The following is a 26,961-nucleotide window of genomic DNA, read 5'->3' as shown; positions in this document are numbered from 1 at the left end:
CAATACATTATAACAGAATTTATTTAATTTTACCTTATGTTCGGTTTGATTATCTGGGAAATTTTGCTATCCGGAAGAGGGCTGACATTAATTATTCTGGATAACTGACGCTCTACTGTATTAAGAAAATAATCTTTAAAAATAACAATTTCACACAGAATCCAGGAATGTCTGAAATGTATACTCAGTAAGCTAGGAATTTATGAAATAAACATTTTTACTGGGGAATTCATATTCCATCTTTTCAGGAAATGAAAGAATTACATTATAAATATTAGACATATAACATTGTACAATTAACACTTATAAAATTATGGTTTCCACAATTTAAGTAATCCATCTTCACTGTATGTAGCAATCAAGTTTTGGTGTGGGTGGTGGCTGATTCCAATTACATCTTTTTCATGAACCTAAAAAAAAAAAAAAAAACAGAAGCATATAGAATGAAAGCTATAAAAACCAATCAAAATAAGTACAGTAAACCCCCGCTATTCGCGGTTGCTGATTTAATATAAAATGAAACCCGAAAAAATGTGAATTTTAAAGTGCCGTGAACATTTTCCGCCATAAAAAAAACATGGGCGTGGCTAAAATGAACTTTCCCGGTCAAAACAGCGCAAGTAGGTTGGGGGGGGTGACAAAATCGCAAGCGTCAATGTTTCTCGCTAATCCTTGTTCAGCATGTGTTATGCGCTTGTCATGGAAGGTTTCATCATTTGTTTTTAATTTATATGCTTATAAATTGTTTAAATTTATAAATGATATGCTTACAAAAGTGATAAATCTACCGTTTTGCAGTGTAAAACAGACTTTTTCGAGTGTGTTAACAGAAGAAAGTGATTTTATTGCGGACAAGTTCTTTCTAACCTGTACAAAAATATGGCTACGAATAACAAGGGAAATGTGAAAAGATCAAAGGTGATGACATTAGCGAATAAAATTCAGTTATTAGACAAAATTTCTAATGGTGAAAGTGTCTCCTCAGTGGGAAAACATTATAAAATCAATGAGTCAACGGTACGATCAATCAAGAAATCAGAAGAAAAAATCCGCCGTAGTGTCCGTGAAAACGCACTAATTGCTTCAAAAATTTGTTCTGTAACTCGTGATGTTAAATTAGAAAAAATGGAAAAAGCTTTAAATCTGTGGATAGAAGACCGAACTCAAAATAAAATTCCATTAAGTTCATACATCATTCGTGAAAAGGCTTTTAAACTCCTTTATCAACACTTTAGCGAAACTGGTGATAGCACTGGCGGGATAAGTTTTTTACCTAGCAAAGACGCTGGTTTGAAAGATTTGTTTGAAATTTCTAATAAATATTATATTTAATATTAAATTGTTTCTTATTTTCATTTCGATGCCATATGCTTGCATTTCACTACGTACTGTCTATGTACATAGTCATATTATGAAGGTACATATAATACATACATAGACAAAATTTTAGACTAGTTTTTCTTATATATTTCATACTTTGGAACGGAACCCCTTTATTACTATGGGAGCCATAACTCAGTATTCGCGGCATTTCTCAGGAACGTAACCCCCGTGAATAGCGGGGGTTTACTGTATTGTGCTGCAAAATCTGGCCCACTAGCCTTACAGAGCCCATAATATGCTAAAATCATTAATGAACAGCTTAGTTTATGCTCGTATATAAGAAACCGGTTCATAATGCATATGTACTCTGTCTACTGTGACAGACAGAACATTTTAACAGATGGACAAACAGCAATCTGTTAAAGACACTTGAAGGTACACTGTTTAATCTTGCCAAAGAGTTTGTAATTTTTTACATTACTGTCGATGTTATCAAGACAGTCATGAGAATTTTAGATGCCGTGGACTAATAACAAGATGCACCTCTTATAGTTGGTGGAATCACATTTTTAGTGTTATATTTTAGTTTCAGTATTTAGAATATTTATTTTAAATTAATTTTACTTTAATAGTTATTACTGTTTCTAAGCAAAAAAGAAATAAATTCTTATAAAAACAACAAAATAAAAAAATATAAAAAACACTAAAGAGGACGTTAAATAATCACTTTACAAATAAATAAATAAATAAAAAAATTATTTGAATGGGCTTCTCCCTGCATTTACCTTCAGAAAGTTCTGTCCAATAAGAATATGCTTAAATTTTTAAGATTACTTTTAAGAAACTGTTTCAACTTATTCATATTAAAATAAAAAAATTAAAAAAAATAAATTTTTTTTTTTGTCAGAGTAGAGAGTAGCTGATGATGAATAATGATGCATGCCACGGCCAGTGCCCCAGGGATACAGCCCAATTAGCCCAATGGTTAAAGCAGCACTGGATGTTATGCAACCACAGTATCTGAAAGTACAGATATTTCGGGGTAATGCTTTCAATTTACAGTGGACAGCATACCAAGCAACTCGCATGAAAGAACTCAGAAGACTGAGATTGATGCAATTAGTAACAAACTTAGTTTTTTCAATGCAGTGTACAAGAATGAGGCTATGCACTCATATATATTTTCAGTCAGTTTCATCAATAAACAGCAAGCATCAATAGTCAGTTTCATCAAATAACAAATTTTCATCAATTAACAGCAAAGTTTCATCAATTTCATCAATTAACAGCAAAGTTTCATCAATTTCATCAATAAACAGCATCATTACTTTCATCAATAAACAACAAAAACACTTCCTTGTTCATTTCACAAATACACATGGTCTCAGTTACAGATTCAACCACTGTTCATCTGTTATCCTAATTATTCACTGTATGATTCCTTTCATTTCAAAGGTGGTGATACTTGTGCATATGTCGGCTTTGACATTTCCTGTCAGCGACTCAGTAATTTGGTCCTTGAGGTTGTCACAGACATTCCTCAGATATGCCAGACAAGTTGCACTTGCTACCTGGGAGTCTAAAACGCTGATGGAACTAATATTCAGGTGACACTCAAGTTGAGTGGACCCAATTTCGGTGAAGTCTGGATGGTCTGCGACAGCCAAATCCTCTGCTTGCACCTTCATGATGGTGGGACTTCTAGTAATCCTGGGTATGACCTCCATGCATAAGTACATGGTGGGTGACCACCCAGGTGTGAACCAACGTAAGCAGGGGGTCGAGGTGTGGCACCCACACCACATGGAGGAATGCCACCCCTCTATGTTACCAGGCAGTACTAGGTGGTAGATAACTCGCCATGATGTTCATCATAACCTCATGGCGAGATCCAATATTCCTTACATTTCGAGGGTACTCTTTCTAAAGTAATGGAGAAATCAATTAACCGCCAAATCTTAAATTACCTAGAAACCTTCCATCTTATCAACGATCGCCAGTATGGATTCCGTCAGTGTCGATCCACTGGTGATGTTCTGGCTTATGTTACGCATTTATGGACTAATTCAATGGAAAGGTTCGGTGAAACACAAGTAGTTGCTCTTGACATCTCAAAGTCTTTCGATCGTGTTTGGAATAAAGGTCTTCTAAACAACCTTCTATCTCTAAAACGGTGTTCGCAGGCCGGCCGCTAGTTAGTACACCGGACCGAACCTATTGGTAACTCTCTAGGAGGCTTCCGAATCAGCTAGTGTATAATCTTGCTACCTCTACTCTGCCAGATAGTGACTGGAGGGAGTCCGAGTAGTGTGTGTATGTGGGGAGCATTGTCGAGGACACGTTATGTCAAGGATCTGGGTATATTCTTACCATGTGTACGCCATATCCAAAAATTTCATTATTTCATACAGCATGTCTCACCCACTATTTCTTACTATTGAATACACCATGAATTGTCAAACTAATAGAGCAAGCTTATCTGCGAAAAGATCTAAACCTCCCAAATACTTCCTATTTCATTTCACAAATACACGTGGTCTCAATTCTAATCTTAACGATGTCCATTTCCAAATGGACATCATTAAAAATAATCTCAGAAATTATTCACTGTATGATTCCTTTCCCCTCAAAGGTGGTACTTGTACATATGTCCGTTCTGATATTCCCTGTCAGAGACTTGGCAATTTGGAATCTACTCTCTGTCTTCTCTGGCTTAAAATCTCTCTACCTCATTGTGTAAAATTCATCTGTTTTCTCTACCGTTCTCCCAACTCCACTAATCACTTGGAGCTTTTTGACTTCTCTCTTTGCAAATAGATTTTCTCCAGTCCAACTTTCCTAAGAGTGAGGTAATTTTCCTTGGTGATTTTTAATGTTCACAACTCCAGCTGGCTTGCGTTTTCTAGTCACACCGACCCAGCTGGTTGAGATGCTGAGGCTTTTGCAAATACTAATGACCTTGCACAGATTATTCATTGACCTACAAGAATACCGGACAATCCTAATCATACAGCTAACACGCTTGATCTTTTCTCACAAACCCTTCTAAGTACATGGTCGAAGTGAGAGGTCCTTTAGGCACTTCAGATCACAACTTGGTGATTATCTCTTCCCCAATGGAGCCTTTATCTCATGGCTATTCCCAAACTCGTGTTGTTTGGCATTACAATAATGCAAAATGGGATGACCTGCGAGATTTATTTTCTTCTTTTCCTTGGTCGGATTACTGTTTCAAAACTTCTGATGTCAACGTTTGCTCAGATCGTGCCAGTGAAATTATTCTTGCAGGAATGGAATCCTTTATCCCACACTCCACTTTAAAATCTCATCATTTATCTAAACCTTGGTTTTCCAATAAACGTGCTAAGGCTGTTCAAGGCAAGAACATTGCATATCGTAACTGGCTTGTTTCTAATTCTTCAGTTTCATTTTCTGCCTACACCAAAGCTCCCAACAATTGTAAAGCAGTTATTAATCAGTCCAAACTAGAGTTTGAACAGGCTAAGAGTAGAAATCTTGCTTCTTGCCCTAACGGTAGCCGAGCATTCTGGTCCCTTGCCAAAGCTATTGGCCGCAACTTTTGCCCATCTCTGTTCCCACCTCTGTCCAAACCAGATGGTTCTGTTGTCACTTCACCCAATGATAAAGCTGACTTGCTAGCATCCCATTTTTCTTCCGACTCACACATTAATGATCTTGGTAAAACACCTCCCACCATTCTCAACACGCTCCCTTCAATGCCTCCTGTGGTCTTCCATCAAAAGGATGTCAGAAGGATTTCGACGAATCTTGATGTTAAGAAAGCTCCAGGTCCCGATGGTATTTCACTATTTGTTCTCAAACCCTGTGCTCCTGAACTTACTCCTATTCTTTGCCACCTTTTTCCCTTTCTTATTCCAAAGGTGTTTTTTCTTCTGCTTGGAAATTTGCTTATATGCAGCCAGTTCGTAAAAAGGGTAACAAATCCCTCCTATCCAATTATCATCCCATTGCAATTTGTTCTACTCTTTCTAAAGTAATGGAGAAATCAATTAACCGCCAAATCTTAAATTACCTAGAAACCTTCCATCTTATCAACGATCGCCAGTATGGATTCCGTCAGTGTCGATCCACTGGTGATGTTCTGGCTTATGTTACGCATTTATGGACTAATTCAATGGAAAGGTTCGGTGAAACACAAGTAGTTGCTCTTGACATCTCAAAGTCTTTCGATCGTGTTTGGAATAAAGGTCTTCTAAACAACCTTCTATCTTATGGTTTGCCAACTGTTTTTAGTAATTGGTTATCCAGTTTTCTCTCTGATCGCTCACTGAGGGTGATGGTAGATGGCTCTGTCTTCTAACTTCTCCACTAATGCCGGTGTCCCCCAAGATTCAGTTCTTTCCCCCCACTCTTTTCCTCTTGTATATTAATGACCTTCTTCCATTGACTGGAAATCCTATCCATTGTTTGCCGATGATAGCACATTGCATTCCACTTTCCATTTTAAGAAACCTTGCCCTGTTCAATCTGCTTCAACTTCTCGAAAATCTGCTAGCAATTCCTTAAATGCCGATCCTCAGGTAATTCTCCTGTGGGGCAAAGACAACTTAGTTGATTTCAATCCTTCTAAAACTCAGTCTTGTCTTATATCTCGCAAAAAGGATTCTTCTACTCCTATGCTTATCTTTAGCGACACTCCGATTTCTAGGCAAAATGATATATCTCCTTTTGGGATTACCCTGACTTCTAATCTCTCTTGGCACAAGCACATTAGAAATACTGCTTCCTCTGCATCTAAAATACTTGGTTTTCTCTTTTGCTCTCGGCGTTACTTTTCTTCCAAACAGCTGCTCACTCTGTATAAACCACAAATCCGCCCTACCATAGAATATTGTTCCCACATCTGGGGTGGTGCCTCCAAAACCTCTCTCAGGCTTATTGATTCCATTCAGAAGAGGGCAGTTAGGTTAATTAAAGATTCATCTCTAACAGAGTCTCTCCACTCGCTGTCTCATAGACTTACTGTTTCTGCTGCATGCCTCTTCCACAGATACTTCCTTGGGTACTGTTTTTCTGAATTGGCGTCTATAATTCCCACTCTCTCTCTTTCAAAACAGTCCAAATACGTGCCGCCACCAGCCAACATCCATTTACTGTCCAACTTCAAACCCACAGAACCAACTTTTCATCTTCCTCGTTTATTCATTCAACTGCTGTTTTCTGGAACAACCTTCCTTCATATGTATTTCCTGAAAATTACAGTCTACAGAAGTTCAAGTCCAATGTCAACAAATATCTTCTTTCGTCTTCTCAACCTCCAACCCAAGCACGGTACTAAGTACTATAGGTTCTAATACCTCTTATGTTTGGGGTTTACATAAAAAAAAAAAAAAAAAAAAATTTGGAATATTCTCTTTTCAATTTCCTCTGGCTTAAAATCTCTCTGTCCCATTCTGTCAAATTCATATTCATGTTTCCACAATCGTTCTCCCAATTCCACTAATCACTTGGGACTCTTTGAAACTTGACTTTTTCCAGTCCAACTTTCCTAACAGTAATTTAGATGCTGAGGCTTTTGCAATTACTAATGACCTCGCACAGATTGTTCATTTACCTACCAGAATACCAGACAATCCTAACCACACAGCCAACATGCTTGATCGTTTTCTCACAAACCACCCTTCTAAGTACACAGTTGTGATCTGAGGTCCTCTAGACACCTCAGATCACAACTTGGTGATGGTCTCTTCTCTTGTGGACAATCTCACCCTCGTATTGTTTGGCATTAAAAGAATGCAAAATCGGATGATCTGTGCAATCTCTATTCCTTTCCTTGATTGCATTACTGTTTTAAGTCTTCTGATGTCAATGTTTGCTCAGATCATATCAGAGAAATTATTCTTGAAGGGATGAAATCTTGTCCTTTATCTAAACCTTGGTTTTCTACTAAATGTGCTAAAGTTTTTCAAGATAAGAATGTTACATATCAGAATTGGCTTGCATCCAAATCTCCAGGTTCATTTTCTGCGTACACTAAAGCTTGCAACAATTGTAAAACAGTTATTAATCAATTCAAACTATATTTTGGATAGGCTAAGAGTACAAAAGTTGTTTCTTGGCCAAATGGCAGTCAAGTATTGTTGCAAAGAAAGCTATAGATCCTGATCTTATTTCTCCACTTGTTCTCAAAACCTCTGTTCCCGTGCTTATTCCCGTTGTGTTGCCTTTCTACACTTTCTTATTCCACTGGTGTTTTCCTTCTGTTTGGAAATGTGATCATATGCAACCAGTTCCTAAATAGGGGAAACTTTCCTCCCATTCAATTATCATTTCATTATACTTACTTCGACTCTTTCTAAAGTAATGCATTACCACTCCTAAACTATCTTAAAAATTTTCATCTGATCAATGATTGCCAGTATGGATTCCATCAGTGTTGATCTACTGGTGATATTCTATCTTATGTTACTTGTCTGTGGGCAAATTTAATGGAAAAGTTTGGTGAAACTGAAGCAGTTACTTTTGACATTTCAAAGGCTTTTGATTGTGTCTGGCATAAAGGTCTTCTAAATAAGCTTTCACCTTATGGTTTGCCAACTGTTTTTTGTAATTGGGTATTCAGTTTTCTTTCTGACTGCTCATTGTGGGTGATGGTAGATGGCTCTCTGTCTTCTAATATTTCCACTAATACTAGTGTTCCCCAAGGTTCAGTTCTTTCTCCCACTCTTTTCCTCTTGTATATTAATGACTTGTTTTCATTGACTGGAAATCCTATCCATAGTTTTGATAATGTTAGCACATTACATTCCACCTTCCAGTTTGAGAACCCTTGCCCTTCCTGAACAGCTTCAAGTTCTTTAATATTCACCATCAATTCCTTAAATGCCGATCTCAAGGTACTTCTCCAACGGGCTGAAGATAACATTGACTGAGTTTTAGCATTGTTGAAGCATTGTTGTATGTAGTCACAACTTGGTTAGTGACTCATCTAGACACAGTAATGCAAGAATTATCCATTTATCTGTAATCAGTCTGAATCAGCATCTGATTTTATTTAAAATTAGGAAAAAGAGAAACAGAAACCCAGGAAATGTTAAAAACGGTTTTCAGAGAACAACATGCCACATATTGCAACATGCAAAGATTTATCAGTGGTTTGCCAGTTCCCCACTGAAGATGATCTGTCTTTCAGCTTCAAAAACCAATGACTCAATTGTTTGTGTTTTTGATCTGATCAGGAGTGACTGATGTTTTAACTTTTTGGTTTAGACAAACGTATCCCCAAATAAAACTTTTAAATGTTCGATTAAACTTTTCGGCATCAATTTTCTCCCTAAAATAATTTCGATAGATTCTCGTAGGAAATATGTTCAAAAACTCAGATATGTGCTTAAAAAGTTTTCATCACCCTCAGTTTTAAAATATCGCAGGTTAATGAGCGAAAAACAAGACCTGTAGTTGGTTTAATCATCTTTTCTAAATATTTTATCTATTTATTTCTTATATATTTTTTCTAGAATGTTCCGCAGATTTCTAGGAGCTCTCTAACAACATTCGAGAATGTTCCGGAACGTTCTAGAATATTGTTATGTGTGAAAGAAATGTTGGGTGGTTTCTGGAAGGTCCTAGAACTTTTGATGGATTCTCTAGAAACACTGAGCTTTCTAGACACCTCTCTACCAGTATATATACAAGTGGATATATACCAGTATATAAAAATAAATAAATAAATTTTCTGTTTATACTCCAGGACGACCAAACAGAGGAGTTAACAAGATAGACAGAATACAAGAAACAGCACCGTACTCAGCAGTCACAGGCTTGAACCCCCGGTCACTCAAGGCATGTGTACTTATGCACCCGCGCGCCTGACCACTAGCTATTGTGGCCTCTATATATATATATATATGTATAAAATATTTTAAGTATAAAATATTGTAGGTAGAACATGTTAATGAGCTTTATGTATAAAATTAAAACTAATGAATATACCATATACCCTGGGAGTGATATATGTTGTGAAAGAAAAAAGTGGGGGAATGAACCGGAAAATAAAACGATAAAATTTGCACAGATTGAAACAATACCAAATAAATTTTGAAAAAACGACCAAGGTGGAAATAACATTGCAGTGTCTTTCATAATTTTTGTGTCATCATCAGAGGTCTGTTTCTGACATGTTCTGTATGCATAGGTTCATGTGTGAAAAGCCACATGGTAATTTATAATATAAATTTAAAAATTATAAATTTAACAAATATTGAATATAATTTTAATAAATTTGAATTTACGTTAGTGTGCTAATAACAGTGCTTCATACAGATCATGGATGACCTTACAGAAGTAAGTGAAACGCTAAGAAAATGAAAAAAGTAAAACCAAAAAAGTAAAACCAAAATCAGTATATACCGTAAGACAGGGACTTACCATTACAAGCCAAACTGAACAAAAGACTGATTTGGAGGGTTACCAGTATATTTATGTGTGAGTACGCTAGTGGCACCTAGTGTTAAAAAAAAAAAAAATTTTTTATCGTGCATGATTTGATTGAAATGAAATGGGCGGCGATTTTTTTTTTTTTTTTTTAAAACGTTAGGAGCCACTAGCGTACCCACACATAAATATACTGGTAATCCGCCAAATCAGTCTTTTGTTCAGTTTGGCTAGTAATGGTAAGTCCCTGTCTTACGGTATATGCAGATTTTGGTTTTACTTTTTTCATTTTCTTAGCGTTTCACTTGCTTCTGTAAGGTCATCCATGATCTGTATGCAACACTTTTATTTGCACACTAACGTAAATTCAAATTTATTAAAATTATATTCAATATTTGTTAAATTTATAATTTTTAAATTTATATTATAAATTACCACATGGCTTTTCACATGTGAACCTATGCATACAGAACATGTCGGAAACAGAAGTAAGAGCATTGCTGTCTTTTTCATTATTTTGGTGGATGACCTCTGATGATGACACAAAAATGATGAAAGACACTGCAATGTTATTTCCACCTTGGTCGTTTTTTCAAAATTTATTTGGTATTGTTTCAATCTGTGCAAATCTTATCGTTTTATTTTCCGGTTCATTCCACCCCCCCACTTTTTTTTTCTTTCACAACATATATCGCTCCCAGGGTATATGGTATATTCATTAGTTTTAATTTTATACATAAAGCTCGTTAACATGTTCTACCTACAATATTTTATACTTAAAATATTTTATATATACATATACACATTATGGCTGTAGGGTACGTTTTGCTATAACAGTGTCCCTGATCCATAAGTTATGTTATTGCAATTCAGACTTATCTAATTTCAAATTTAAATTCCCCCCATATCATATAGCTTCTCTATATCATTATTCTTGACTATATATATATATCAGTATATATTCCACACCAAGCAAGTACTTTCGTATTTCAAAAATTGTATGTTTCAAAGAGTGAGTGATGAACAAAGTGAACAACTGTTTTAGTGAATTAGTGTAAATCGTGAACTGTATTTATATTAGAAATAAAAATCTATAATTTCTTAGCTGTGTTATTATGTGCACATACCTTAACTATATATGAAATATGTTGTGGTCTTGCCGAACTAAACCTGATATTTTTGCTACTTTTGCAGAGAAGTGGTATTAAAATTGCAGCTGAGGCAATTGTCAGAACTTGCGAGAAAAGCATAAGAACTATATTTTGGATTTAAGGTTGGAGATCAAGATAAAGTATGGGTTCCAAAGATTTCCTGTAGCTTCTGTTCAAGGACATTAACAGGATGGCTTAGAAGTAGTCATAAATTGATGCCTTTGGCTGTTCTGGTGATATGGCGAGAACCTCGAGACCACAAAAATGGTTGTTACTTTTACATGACCAATATTTCTATTTTTTCTTGGAAATCCAAGCAAAGTAGAGTATCCCAAATGCTCTAAGGTCGGTTCTTCATGATAATACAATGCCACCAGAAGATGCAGAACCAGAATGAGTACAAATCCAGACTTTTAAACTCTTGACACTGCAAAGCTGCATCTAATGACTCAGGTGGAATTGAATGAATTAGTCAGATTTGGACCTCTCCTAAACCAAGGCTCAATTACTAGGATCAGGACTTCAGCAGTAGAACCTTCTTGAAACGGGTGTCAAGGTGTCTTTATAGGAAGAGGCATTCTAACATAATAACCTATTACTCCGTGGATGGTGCTTTGGTTTATTGTAACAATGTCCAGGAATTAACGAAAGAGTTACATCTGAAGCATGGCCCTGAGCAGTGGAGGCTTTTCATCGATCCATCCAAGGTTAGTCTGAAAGCAGTTTTACACCATATAGGAAATAAGTATCCATCTATATCATTGCTCATGCAGTTCACGTGAAGGAAACGTACAAGAACCTACAGGTTCTTTTGCAAAAAAATTTGCTCTCAAGAATACAAATGGAATACTGTGCCAACCTAAAAGTGATAGCTTTGTTGACTGGGTTGCATGGTGGATACACTAAATACTGCTGATTTTTATGTGAGTGGGACAGTCGAGCTAAGGATTGCCACTACAGGGTAAAAAATGGCCAGGCTGTTCAGAAACTTAGCCAGAAAAATGTAGCACATCCTCCTTTGGTGGATAAGTCAAAAATCTATTTACCTCCACTGCACATCAAGCTAGGCTTGATAAAATTATTTGTGAAAGCGATGGATAAAAAAGGAGAAGGATTTTTCTGTCTGAGGCAAAAGCTTCCTGGAATCAGTGAGGCCAAGATAAAATAGGGAACTTTTGTGGGTCCTCAAATCAAACTCTATTCCAAGATAAGAAATTCATTAAAAAAATTAAATGCTACAGAAATAAGAGCCTGGAAAATGTCTGCAAGAACTTTTTAGGAAATGAGAAATCACAACATTACAGTGAAATTGTAGATGAGCTAATTTTAGAGTACAGCGAGTTGGGATGCAACATCTCATTAAACCTTTATTTCCTACATTCCCATTTAGACTTTTTTCCTGAAAAATTGGGAGCAGTCTTCGATGAACCCGGTGAAAGGTTTTACCAAGATATTTCTCAAATGGAAAAAGATACTCAGGAAAATGGAATCCAAATATGTTGGCATGCTACTGTTGGAATTTCGTACAGGAGAAAATCAACAGGCAAAAAACAACAAAATAAGTGTTTTGTTATTAGATAGGCATTTTTGTAATAGAGTAAGGTTAATAGACCCATTGTTCAATACTTAGTATTGTATGTAACATTTTCTTAAAATATTTGAAATCTTTTTTTACTAGAAACTTAGTTTTTGACTTAAATCACTTCTCCCTTAAAACTGGTAGGGTAACAGCAATATGGTTGCTATATTTGAATTCAGCAATATCAATTCTATAAGAATTACCCTGAATTTTAACAGGGAGCAAAAAAAAAAAAAGTGTTTTTTTTTGCTGACCAGTGTTACTGATGGAATTTTTAAAAATCTAAAACAAGTCTTATTCAATTATCGAGTCAAGTAATTATGTCTAAATTAGGTGATTTCTTTATATCATTTAAGTTAATCTCTTGAATTATTTGGCTACAGTAAAGTACGAGGGCAGGAAATAATAATAATAAAGGAAATAAAATAATAATAATTCATAGTGTGGGATATTATTAAATTGTTAGACATTCATTTAACTGCAAGAGAATAAAATCAGTTCCAAATTCCTACCCTCAGTTAAAAATGTATGGTATGGAAAACCTGATATGATTAATGAAATTCTCAATGAACATTGATGAAAAGCTAATATTCACATGTGAAGCTGAGGAAAGTCAAAGTTCGAATTTTTTTTAACTTAACCAGACAAGAGAATAAAATAATGACAAAATACCATAAATCAACTACTAAAAGAAATTACCTTCATTTTATAGTTAATAGTTAGTCCATAAAAAAAATACAACTCATCCCACTATAATATGACATTTTACAATGTGCATTATGCACACAAAATATGAAGTTGCATGCCAAAATACATGCGCCGCCACATTACACATTTCATCATTTCAGTTTATCGTTGCCTGTGAGTGTTATGTTGCATATTTTGTTATATACTTAAGGCATTAATTATTATAAAAAAAGAAAAGTTTACAGTTTTGGTGAAAATGGTTTCTGATGTGGATTTGGACACCGAAAAAAAGCTGATTTGATTTGATTTGATTTGATTTAAGAATTCTTGGCGCAAGAGCTACTGCGGCTAAAATGCACCTGTAAAATTTTATATTTTATATAATGGTTTTGTTCTAATTCGTATATTGCTGCTAATGATTTCCAAGAGTAACACAGAATGACTATAGCTTGCTTTAGAGATAATATTTAGTTTTATATTTGATTGTAGTAATTTATTTTCTTGAGGAACTGAAAAACATCTGCTATATTTTTTCTATCTTCCAGTATGGTTTTGAGAGTGAGGGAGTGATGTTTGTTTAGCTCTTTGAAGGAGTTTCGGCACTCATCTGCAAAAGCTGGACAAGTAATCAGTACATGTTCTACTGTTTGTTGCGTGTGACAGAAAGGGCATAGAGGGGGATCCTCTCCTCGCAAAAGATAAGAGTGACTGAAATACGTGTGTCCTATCCTTAACCTAGCAAGTATCACTTCATCGTGTCTATTTTTCTGTATGCTGGATTTCCATGGTTGGAGTAATCTTTTAATCTGATGCAATTTGTTAGTGGTAAGTACTTGCCATTGCTGCTGCCAGTGATGTATCCCACTGTGATCAATAACGTGTTTATAGTCTGAGAAAGGGATATATTCTGATGCAGAAATATTGTTGTTAGCTTCTTTGGCAGCTCTGTCTGCTTGCTTGTTACCATGTATTCCGACATGGCTTGGGATCCAGCAAAATCTAATGTTACGACGTTGTTCAAGATATTTTGTATTGAATCTGCTGTTGTAGTGGATGTTTGTTAGAACTGATATTTTGTATTGCCATCATGGAACTACGGGAGTCAGTAAAAATTATGCTGTTTTGAAAACTTGAATGGTCAATTTCGTCTAGTGCTAACATAATGGCTTGCAGTTCTGCGGTATAAATGCTACAGTCTTTTGGGAGTTTTTGGGCCAATGTGATGTCAGAAAAGTAAACTGCCGCTCCCACATGAGAATCAGTTTTGGATCCATCTGTATATAGAAAAAAGATCTGTGTATAGAAAGCAATGATCTGAAAATTGTGCCTTATAAGCAGCATGCAGCTGTTGATGGTTTATATGAGAAAGGATTTGTTTGCTCGAAATGTGGAAGGAGGAGTCACATAAAGGTTGTCTGATTATCCATGGTGGAGTAGACTGCTTCGTCAGCGGATTTATGTTATCTAGGTTAAGCTCTCTACCGAGAAGAAGGTTTTTTAATCTCACATTCGCAGGTTTATTGATTCTTTGTTGTTGCTGATAATGTTGTTCCCATTCAGAAGCAAAAAGTTTTCTGTAGAGGGTGGTCTGGTAAGGATTTTATTTTAGCTGCATAAGAGAGTAATTGATTTTGTCTTCTGATTTGCAGAGGAGGTTCTTGAGCTTCGCCGCACAGGCTCTGCACGGGTGAGGTGCGGAAAGCTCCAAGGGCTAAATGTAGTGCACAGTGATGTACTGGGTTGAGCCATCTCAGGGCACTAGGTCTTGCCGAGTCATAGACTGGGGGCACCATAGTCTAGCTTAGACCGAATAAGAAGGCGATATAAACGTAGTAGGATTGTCCTGTCTGCTCCCCAGGATATAGCGGATAGGACCTTCAAGATGTTCATTTTCTTCAAACAGTAGACTCTTATGTGACTGATATGCTCTAGGAAAGTCAGTTTTTTGTCAAAAACTAATCCTAAGAAACGGACACTATTTTTTAACTGGGATGATCTGTTCTTTCAGCCTGAGTTCTGGGTCAGGATGGAGATTCCTTTTTCTGCAGAAATGTATACATGCAGTCTTTTGTACCGATATTCTATATCCATTTTTTTCTGTCCATTTTATGACTCTGTTAATGGCTACTTGCAATTGCCGTTCTATTGTCCTCATAAGCTGCGCTTGATAAGAAATGCTAAAATCATCAGCATAAACTGTTGTAAAGATATTGTTTGGGATTTGTTCTATTATTGTGCTGAAGTGGACTGCAAAAAGTGTGGCACTAAGTACAGATCCTTGAGGGACCCCTTCTTCTTGATAAAATATATTGGAAAGTGTATTGTTCATTCGAACTTGGAAGGTCCGATTCTTAAGGAAATTGCATATGTAGAGGGGTAGATGTCCTCTAAGGCCAAGTTGATGTAACCTTTTAAGTATACCATATTGCCACGTGGTATCATATGCCTTTTGGATATCAAAATTAACCATGACTTGGTGTTGTTTCCTGAGAAAAGCATTTCTTACTTGATTTTCCAGTTGTATAAGTACATCCAAGGTACAGCGATTTTTTCTAAAGCCAAATTGTTCTGAGTTGAGAAGATCATTATTTTCTAGATACCATGTTAGTCTATTATTGACCATTTTCTCTAAGATCTTGCCTAAGCAGCTAGTCAAAGCTATGGGACGGTAGTTCTGTGGGTCTGATAGATCTTTTCCCTGTTTTGGGGAAGCTAGTATTATTGCGTGGTGCTGCAGGAACAAAAGAAAATGAGATGATCTGAGGAACAGTTACAGATTTATTTTAGAAGAGAAAAATAAAAGAAGCTCGGCAACAGACCTTATATTCATTCTTAAAAAAAAAAAAAAAAAAAAAAAAATATCCCCCCCTTCAACTCATCAAAAAATTAACCTCAAAACAAAACAACGTAGCTAATGCATGTTTTATTTCAGTTGTTTTATTTATTGAAATAAAAAATTTCAATAAGTTTAGTAATTTAATAAGTTACTTACCAATCATAGTGTAATATGTAATGACAATTTACAGCTTTTATGGAGCATATACTTGACTGTTATATAAAAACATGCATGCTATAAGGGTACATTTCGACTATGTACTGTTTTTTCAGAATTTTTGTTTCACATTATAGCAGGATCTACTGTACACAGAAAAAAATCTATGGTACAACTCATAGCTCAGTTTATCAATGCTTTTAAATATTCTCCAGATACAGATTTAAAACAAAAAATAAATTTTACTAAATTTCCAAAAACGGGAAATACAGCTTTAAAAATCTCAGATAAAAAACAATTGATGAAAAGAAAAAAAAAATAATAATTCATGGATTTGATTGCCTTATATTGGAACGTATCAAAGATAGTTAAAATAGTGTTTAAAAATTCAGGATTTAACTTGACTTCTGCTGGTATTAGAAAAATATTTTCATATTTAAAATCGAGAGGAAATGCAAAAAAGCACTGCCTTCAACAGGAAACCAATGTATATTGCATATGATATCCCATTCAACTAGGATGGGAATGTGTATACATTGGAAGCACAAAATGTCTTGATGGCATTTCTCCACTTGTTCTCAAAACCTCTGTTCCTCAACTCACTCTTGTTTTGTGTTTTTGCACTTTTCTCATTCCACTGGGCATTTTAACCTTTGTTTGGAAATTTGCTCATAATCAGCCAGTCTCTAAAAAAGGTTGAGAAATCCCCTTTCCAACCTTCTCATGCACTTGCTCTTGGCATTTCTAAGGTCTTTGATCATGCTTGGTATAAAGATCTAAACAAGTTCCCACCTTATGGTATCTGTTTTTTTGCAATTGGATAGCCAGTTTTCTTTAAATAAGGTCAATAAACCCCAGGGGCTCACATCTGGTAAGTATGGGCTTGATATACCCAGGATCCTGAGCTGGCTGGATATTATCATTCTTCTCTTTCTTGGTGATTTCCTTTTCTCTGTGTGTGTGTGTGTGTGTGTGGGTGGGGGTGTAACTCAAATTTTTTTTTTTTTTTTTTTTGGCTGGTGCAGCAAAAGCCTCAGGCTTCCTTGTGCCATATGGCTAATAATAATAATAATAATGATGATGATGATGATCTTCTACTGGCTGGAGATTGTATCCATAGTTATGCTGATGACAGCACATTACATTTCACCTTTCAGTTTGAGAAGTTAGAGCTGTTTGTGCAGGCACAAACAGCCTTAACTTCTCAAACAGCTACCACAAATTTCTTAAATAATAATCTACAAGTAATTCTCCAATGGGGAGAGGAAATCTTAGTTTACTTCATTTCCCCTAAAACTCAGAACTTATAAGAACTCCTTATTCCTTTTTGCAAGGAATAAGGAGTTCTTATTTCTGCTCCAATGCTCATCTTTGATGCCACTCAAGATTTCCAGACAAGATCACATGTCTCTATTAGGGATTACCCACCTTTTAATTTCTTCTGGCATAATTACATCACAAATACTGTTTTATCTGCATTAAAAAAAAAAAATATATATATATCCCCCACAACCCCATTGAATATAATTCTCACTACCCAGAGCCCTCAACTACGAGGATGGGCAGTCACACACTCCACCCAGATTTCTAAATGAAAAATGCAATATTTTCTTCAATCCTTTTTGATTTTCTAAACTCTATGGTATTTTATCTTCCTGAATTATTGGTGTCCCAAGGAAGGCTCTGCCATCCTCTTTAATTTTCCCATTTTTTCCTTCAGCTCCTCCTACCAAAAGTAATACAATGGAACACCCAATGGGCATAAAAACCCATAGAGTACTTCTTATTGCCCCTTTGAAGATGGATATTTTCCAAAAAGTCATATCCTTGCTTTGCATTGGCATCTCGTTAGCTTTCTAGTCTCTTCAAACACAGGTTTTTCATTGCTTATGGTGAACATGTCAAAGTTCAAATTGATGAAGTTCTTACTAATATGATATAGCTTTAAGAGTTCACTTTCACTATTGGGATGGATATCATTTTGGTATACAAGTTTTTCTTCTCTGATGCATTAAAATATGCATATACTCATCTTACACATTCATGAGTTATGAAATAGATTTTATTCATGATTTAGTGCTTAATCTTGTTGGCATAGCTTTGTGTATAAAGTAAATGTTATTCTGATGTCTTAATATGTGCCTTTGTTTTTGTTGAACATTTAACAGATCTCTTGGAACAGAAGCTTTTGCTCAGGTTATTAGGAAATTTAACAAGTGTATGAGATTATAGGAATTTATTCATAATTCACATTTTTCTTTTTTTCTTTGTCAAAAACAAAAGCTATGAAAGACAATGAAATTTAGAGTGTAATTTAATAATGGCTAATAAATTGAAAAGTCAGTAATTTTAATGTATCTAGTAAGTTTTTAATGAAAGTGGAAGATTAGTCATGAAAATAAATAACAGAATATGTAAAGGAGGATGTACAGGAAGTCAATTATATAAATTTATTTTGAGAAAAATAGAAATTATTCCAAAAAATTAAAATCAGAGTTTTTTGGACATTGTACAAACATTTCTGAAACCTATCTTTCAAACTAGCACATGCGCCAAGATATGCATGAAATAACTGTATTATAGTTTTTTTTTTTTTTTTTAACTCTCTTCAGTTCTGTTCAGTTATAGTATTAGCCATTTAAAATCTTTATGTTCCAAGACATTGCTGAAGATAACTATAAGACACCACACAACTTAAGTAAATCATTAAGGCCCTATCATATCACTCAATACATTAAAAGTAACCCAACCTTTTCATAAACAAATTCTCTTAAAAAATGAAACATCTATTTATTTAAAGTAACCTATTTTATTACACATATAATACATAACACAAAGCGAACAAACTAGGCAAACACCAGCAATAATGATGTTGCACTAAAGTTGTCCACCAGAGTTGTTAATGCTACTTACAAAAACAAACTGGAAAAAAAAAAAAAAAAACAAGCACTGAAATTAAGATATTAAAAAGTAAATATTCATAAAAATAAAATATGTAAATGTACCTTATGTTACACAAAATCCAGAAAAAAAAACCTAATGTAATAAAATCTTTTTTCTGTTACTTGGTTTTTTATGGGATGTTTTCTCTCATGAATGTGAATGTGTTTTATGCACTTATATGGTCAGCACTGTTAACTTTTCCCCACCATGCAATATATTAATGCTATATCAGTGCAAAATCTTTTTCTAACTTCAAAACACAGAGGAACGTACCCATATACACCAAGTTGGCTTTGCATTAGCAACAACTCTTTATGTAGGAATGGACTGATCTGTAACACTGGTGAAGGCTTCAAAGTCAGGAATGGCTGGCAGAAGATTGTAGCAGGCCACATCCAAAAACTGATTGGTGCATGTGGTGATCACTTTTTGAGTGTCTGCAAAGAAGAATGGGTGGGTAGGTGTTGAAATCTTTTAGACTATGAATGTGGAGATAAGAAGTGCATGTGCCAGTATCCTGACAACAGCCAGCATGGTTAAGTGCTCCCATTCTGTGGTGGTTGACACCAGTGATGAGTACTGCACATCTCCTCTCATAACACAGCAGAGGCATAGCACAGTGTCCCAGCTTACTACCCAGTTCAACACAGAAATAGCAAGACCAATATCCACATGGACTATGCACCAGACATTAGCTCATATATGCTATGGTAGTCAACAGCCATAATGGGTATCCACACTGTGCGACACAAGACAATGAACTTTAAATGGAAAAATCTGCACCACCGCTGGACCATCACATGTGGAAATCTGTCACCTGGTCTGATTAATCCCATTTCCGGATTAATCCAGGCGCCAGTTCAGCTGCTTTCTGATGGCAAAGTGACCTGACATAAACAACATACTACACTCACAAACATCTCTCTTATATTTACTTTTATTCTTTCCTATTCAAAATTTCTTGTTTATACACTTAACTTAAAATTTTTTTTTTTTTTTTTACTTTACTTCTCTTTTCAAAAATATGTTTTGTCTTCTTATTTCTTAGCTATCTTTTTATTTATCAGGTAACCTTTACAGATTTTCTGTTTTAAATGATTTAGGTGGAGATGGGCATTTGCCTGGGAACCACCCTGAACCAGCGCGCGCGCGCACACACACACACACACACACACACACACACACACACACACACACACACACACACACACACACACACACACACACACACACACACACACACACACATTCTTAGGCCATTGAGAAAAGCTGTGAAGAATGTGGTCAGCCAAAACTCAGATGTATTTCTCAACACTAAACATAAGATCTCTTTACAAGCCCAGGAAAATAAAACTGGTAGAAGAATTGAAAATGATCAAATGGCATATCGCAGGAATGGCAGAGACACAATTGGACAGAAGAAGGAACACTGCATATGACAGAAGGAAGAATATTTTACTCAGGGAGAAAAGACAACATACATACAGAAGGAGATTCTTTCATAGTAAAGAAATATCTATTAAATTCAATAATAGAAATTCACCTACAACACAGCACAAGAATGATAAGCTTAAGAATAAAAGGAATCTTCATAAAAATAATCCAGGTATATGCCCCAGGCTCCTCACATGATGACATGGAGACAGATTCCTTCTATTCAGACCTACAAGAAACCATAGATAACAAAAACAAAAAAGATATTTTAATAATAATGGGAGACTTTATAACGCAAAAATTGGAGGCTTTTTGACAGACTTCAGAGAAGTATTAGGAAAATTTGGGATAGGAGATAGAAATGAGCAAGGAGTAGATTTCTCGAACTTTTGCAAAGAAAACAAACTATCCATCATCAACACACTGTTTTACTACAGATCTCAACATAAATATACATGGACATCACCAGATGGAAATACAAAAAACTGCATTGACTATATTTTAATAAATAACAACTGGAATCATTCATTCAAAATGTTAACTCTTAGAAGTACAGATTTTGACATTGACCATGAACTGCTAGCAGCAACAATTAGGAAATTTAAAAATACAAAGCCAATTAACAATAGAACAATGCTAAATTATCAACATTTCAAGAAGATAAAATAAAGGAAATTTATGGAGAAACACTACAAGAAAAATAAGATATAAACTATTCATCATCTGTGGAAAATATATGGGAGAAAACTAAACAGATGACTAAAGATGCAGCCTTAGAAACCTTGGGAACTAAACCAAAACTAAATAATCCTTGGATTAAAACAGAAATTTTAGACATATGGACGGAAAAAAGACAAACGAAAATCCCACTAAACAAACAAACAAACAAAAAAAAATAGTGAAGAAAAAAGGGAAAAATATAAAACCCTAAAATGAAATGGTTGGAAGATAAAGCAAAGCTGTGTGACTCAAAACACATGACTCAAAACAGCTTACCGGGTTATAAATTAACTCTCTAAAACACTGATGACAAAAAATAAAAACAGGAAACGTGCAAGAAATTAAAAAAATATGGAAAGAATATTACCAAACCCTGTTCAAAGGGGAAAGAAAAAACAATCTTCCTTAGATAATAGAAGAGATAAAGCACCCTCGATAACAAAAAAAAAAAAAAAAAAAAAGTTCAGAAAGCAATTAGCCAAATGAAGAAAGCCAAGGCACCCGGAAATTATGGTATCCAAGCAGAACTATGGAAATTCAGAGGCGATGCAATGTAAAAACACTTCGCACAATTCTTTAATCTAATATTATTTACAGGTGATATACCAAAAGATTGGAAAAGTGGAATAATAGTACTTATACACAAAAAAAGGAGATAAAAAAAATTGTCAGAATTATAGACCTGTTACCCTTTTAAACCATATAATAAAATATTTATAAGGATCTTAAAAAATAGGATACTTAAAATATATGAAGAAACAACAGGGGAAGAACAAGCAGGATTTAGAAAAGACAGATCAACAATAGACCAAATATTCACACTAAACATCATTTCAGAAAAATATTGGAATCAGAAGAAACCTCCATCTGTGCTTCATCGATTTTAAGCATGCAATTGACTCTGTAAACAGAGAATACTTAATGAAGTAACTATAAAAAATCCCACTTGATCAAGAAATAATCATTTTTTTTTTTTTTTTTTTTTTTTGGTAGTTGTTGTCGCATTGGCTTCTGTGGCCATAATGCGCCTCCCAAGGTTTTTGCAGTACTTTGATCCAAGCCCGAGGCAGGATTCAAACCCGCGACCTTTGGGTTGCCAGGCAGGCACTTTACCCACCCGGCTAGCCCGGGTCGGCAATCATGTTTAAAAATACACAATTTGTACACAATTTCTACAAAAGTAAAGAGCAATAGTAAAATTCAACAACCTTAAAACAGAGAAATTTGAAATAGAGAAAGGAGTCATGCAGGGATGTCCTTTATCCCCCCATATGTATTTAATATCTAATGACCTCCATTAGATATTAAATTGATGTTGATATTTTGATTTTAACAGAAATCAAAGAACAACTAAAAGAAATATTAACAAAACCAATAAAGGAAGCAACAATTATGGAATTAATATTAATATAAATAAAACCAAAGTAATACAAATCGGAAAAAACATAAAAGACAAACATCAAAAATCAACAGATAGAACAAGTACAAAAATTTGTATACCTGGACTCTCTAAATACCGGAAACCTAAGTAATATGACCAAATTAATCACAGACTGAACATTGGATGGACAAATTCAAAAAAATATGGAAGAGCAATAAAATATCAAATAATCTAAAAATTAAACTATATGTAACTGTCATCATACCCACAGCAACTTATGGATCAGAGACATGGAGAATTAATAAGAAAGAAAGGCAAAAAATAATGGCATTCGAAATGAGATGTCTAAGGAAAATTAATAAAACAAATTGGAGAGAACATAAACCTAATGAACAAGTAGAAAAGATCTAAATTTTGAAAGCAGCATAATAGAACAAATCTACAAAAAACAACTTCAGTATGAACCGGATAAAACAACACAGGCTGCCTAATGTAGTACTGACAGGAAGAATTGGAGATAAGAGACCACCAGGAAGACCCAAAAGAGAATGGCTACAATGCCTAAAGGAAAATACAGACTTTCAGAGCTATCAACAAATGATGAAAGAGTCAAGAGACTGGCAACAATGGAGGTCAATATCTAAATAGGGACTCAACTCGTGCCAAAGGGAACAGTAGAATGTTGAGTCAAAATCATATGTGAAGGTCATGCTGGTTGCAGGTTTTTTTTTTTTTTTTTTTTGAGGGGAAGTGTTATGAGAATTTGTTACACAAAGTGTCACTATTAATGCAACATACTTCCAAAAAGTTTTTAAAGTGGTTGAGAGATGTAATTCATCATAAATAACCTGAAAGTTGGCAAAATGGTAGGCCCTTCCACCATGATGATGATGTGCTGTGTCACATGTCACTTGGCCATCTGTTTTTTTTTTTTTTTTTGAACTGATGTATTGCACAACCCTCATTTGCCTGATTTGACATCAAGCAACTTTCAGCTATTACCAGAATTAAAACAAGACATGAAATGAAAATGATTTGAGCCAATTCAAGAAATCTAATCGAACACAAAAGACTATCTAAAAGCATCCACAGAAAAAAAAAGAGAGAGATCAGTGGTAAGCATGATGGAAAAGTATGTAGTTGCAGAAGGAGATTATACTGAAAAATATTAACAATGTAAACATGTATCTCTGAATAAAATTAATTTTTTTACAACATTCAACTAACTTTTTGATCAAATCTTGTATATCATTTTGTCACTATAAGTGATCATAGATTGCTAGAAAAACCTTGTAAATGACTGTAGATTATGTTCTGGATACTTCCAATTGAAATCAATCAGAAGTCATGGCAAGTATATTTGAAAAAGAAATACAGTTCTACCACAAGTGTTAGCTGCTCACATGTCCAATATGCAGTCTCCAGGGATTATGTTTTAATTTAAATCTCCAGTTTGTTCTCTACAATCTGAAAATCAAAAGTTAATAATACCACCACAGTTGCCAAATAATTTTATCCTAAAACACATATGAAATATCCCAAATCCCATTAATCTTTTATATTTTTTCTGTGATACTTTTCCTCATGAATAGAATTTCAAGGTCCAATGGAATATATTTCAAAATCTATCGATTAAGCATAAGGTAACAGAAATAACATAAGTTTTCAGCAAATTCTTGTTATCCATAATGGAGTACAAGAATTTCATATCATAGATATATGTACTTACTGTTAATGTCCTTTCCAGTTTACCAGTGGAAGTGGAGAAGCAATAGAGCACAAAATCTTCACCAACACAATAAATCCATTCACCTCTTGGTGAAACGGTGCAGCACAGAAAGTCACCACCTTCACGTTTGCCACTGGAAAAACTTCTCACTATCTATATATAGAAAAGTATGAAATTTATAAACAAAAAGCAATACTGTTCTGCTTTAATAGTAATTTTGCATTTTTGAGGGGAGGAGAAGACATACTAATAGAAAAATAGAAATGAAGTGGCAGACTGATGTATACTGTAATAACATTAAGGAAAATGAGAGAGAGAGAGAGAGAGAGAGATACATTATTTTATGAGAGATGCATTAGTTTAAGTGTGATTTTGGACAGAATAAAAAAAAAAAAAAAAAAAAATCCATGTTTTTTTTAAGCTAAAAACAATTAAATTTGTCTTTGCTAAATTCCTGACATTTTGGTACTGCCTTATAATAGCAAATTACATTTGCAATAAGAGAAGCATTTGTTATTTTCATAAGAGTGTTTTTCAACAGCATTATAGCTACATATTGATAGTCACTGCCATTTCATAAGTGAAGAGGACCAGAGATGAGATCCTCTCCCACCTCCCTCAAGCAACAGGAAAAAAACACCAAGAAGTGAGTAAATATAAGAATGTTAGTACTGAAACTTATATATATATATATATCTAAGGTTACAAATGCAGCCGCAACTAGATTGTTTGGCTGCAGGCAGGTAAAAGCAAACAAAAGGTCTATAAAAGTGAAAAACATTTCTATCACTCACCGTTTGTTAAAATCAATTTAAAGATTAGTAATTCTTTTACAAGAAACACAACGTGCATTTTGAACTTATAGCTGTCCCATTCTTCGACAAACCTGTAAGTACATGGGTAAGTATTAAAGGTTTGTAGATATATAAATTCACTGTTCACTTCCAAAGTCACCTAAATTTCTTCCTCTTTCTTTATCCCCTTGAATTTCAGTTTTTGTATTAAAAAATTGTTGTACAGTCCAAAGTTAAGTTTCTTCTCCCCGCTCCCCAACACTGATAGCACAAGGTTTGTTAATTTAAAAAACATTTAATGCAGGACAGCTTTCAATAAGGTGAGGAGAATGGATGCATGTATGTTAAAAACAAGGATAATGACCCATAAGTTCTGCTGATTTATGAAAACAAAAACAGCATAACTAATAAAGACATATTTTATTTCATTCCATATGAAGACATGCTTCATTTCTTTTGGGACAGTTTCAACAGGCAAAATCCACAGAAAATGTGGAATTTCTGGAAACTATATTACGCAAAAACAGATGCACAATAGTTAGCTTTAAAAATTGCTGAACATCAGCACATGAGGTGTCCATCACTTCAATGGTCCAGTTTTGGCAGTCATGCTGTAAGTTAAGAAACACAAAATCTAAGGAAGTTCATCCAGTTGACATGGATGAGGTGGACAGTGCAATGTTGAGTAAATTCGGTGTGATATAAGCACTGGGAAAGCAAAAATGAGGGTATGTGTATGTTATAGGCCTAATGACTCTGATGATTACAATGTACAACTATAGAGAAAAATAGAGCGGGCCAGTAAATCAGAATGTTTTATAATGGGGGATTTAAACTTCCGAGATATTGATTGGAACTTGTGGATTGGTCACTCGAACACTAGCAAGACTTTTGTGGATTTATTTGATGATTGCTTTGTACAGCAGCATGTTTGCGAGGCAACAGGAGGGAGTAATACTCTTGATCTGGTTATCAGCAGTGAATATTCGTGCATTAAGAATTTGCAGATAAAGGAACTACTAGGTGGTAGGGATCACAGCATACTGATGTGGGATTTACTCAAAGGTGTAACTACCATTGAGGATAAAGGGAAGATTTTTCGTTTTGTAAAGGAGACCACAGTGGTCTCAGACAGTTTATAAATTCTATACAGTGGGACCAACTGATGTTATCAACAGCAAATTCTAAATGGGAAGCATTCAAGAAATTAATCTTGGAAGATCCAAGGCTTTTCATACCAACTAAGAAATACTGTTCAAGTTTTAGGCCTAAATGGATGTCAGATGAACTAATGAGACTTGTGGCAGAGGAAAAAAATGTGTGGGATGCATATAAATCAGGAGTGGCCAACTTAATTTGTGATGCGATCTACCATTTCAAAAATTTCATTGCACAAAGTGCACAAATCGAGCGATGACTGTATATTTAAAATTTGTTGTGATTGACCGAAATTAAATCCGCAATCGACTGGTAGATCGTGATTGACTCGTTGGCTACCCCTGATATAAATTATCAGATGACACAGGAGCCTATGGTAAATATAACCTAGTCTGTAATCAAGTCACAAAGGATAGACTACGAGAAATCTTTGGATAAGGATGCAAAGAAACAACTCTAGAAGGAAGGGGATGAATCAGATTGGTCCACTTCATATCAATGTTTAGACTGTTGATGATCCTGCCCAGATAGCTGACAAACTGAATGAGTATTTTGCACACATGAGGAATTGTGTAGGGAAGTGGAGGAGAAATTGTTAAAGTTAAACATAAGTTTTGCCACCTCTTTTAACTTTAAACATAAAGTTAAAAGAGGT

The 26,961-nt window shown here is 34.9% G+C and overlaps 1 protein-coding gene across 1 annotated transcript in view; it reads right to left on the bottom strand.

The window, feature by feature from the left end:
* Window positions 1–268: 268 nt before the first annotated feature.
* The window catches only part of Smu1 (Smu1 spliceosomal factor), a 255,576-nt gene continuing 228,883 nt past the window's right edge, over window positions 269–26,961 (bottom strand). The window contains exons 10-11 of the mRNA XM_090368767.1: window positions 24,355–24,507; window positions 269–410 (exon numbers count right to left, since the gene is read on the bottom strand). Of these exons, the coding sequence (XP_090224893.1) occupies window positions 312–410; window positions 24,355–24,507 (252 nt within the window). The 3' untranslated portion in view covers window positions 269–311. The remainder of the gene's footprint in view (window positions 411–24,354; window positions 24,508–26,961) is intronic.

The sequence above is a fragment of the Mastigoproctus giganteus genome, chromosome 2 (genome assembly GCF_048544385.1).
Source record: "Mastigoproctus giganteus isolate SK-2022 chromosome 2, ASM4854438v1, whole genome shotgun sequence".
NCBI classification, from domain to species: Eukaryota; Metazoa; Arthropoda; class Arachnida; order Uropygi; family Thelyphonidae; genus Mastigoproctus; species Mastigoproctus giganteus.
Note: the sequence above shows the minus strand (reverse complement) of the source record. Positions and strands in the feature narration are given on the sequence as shown.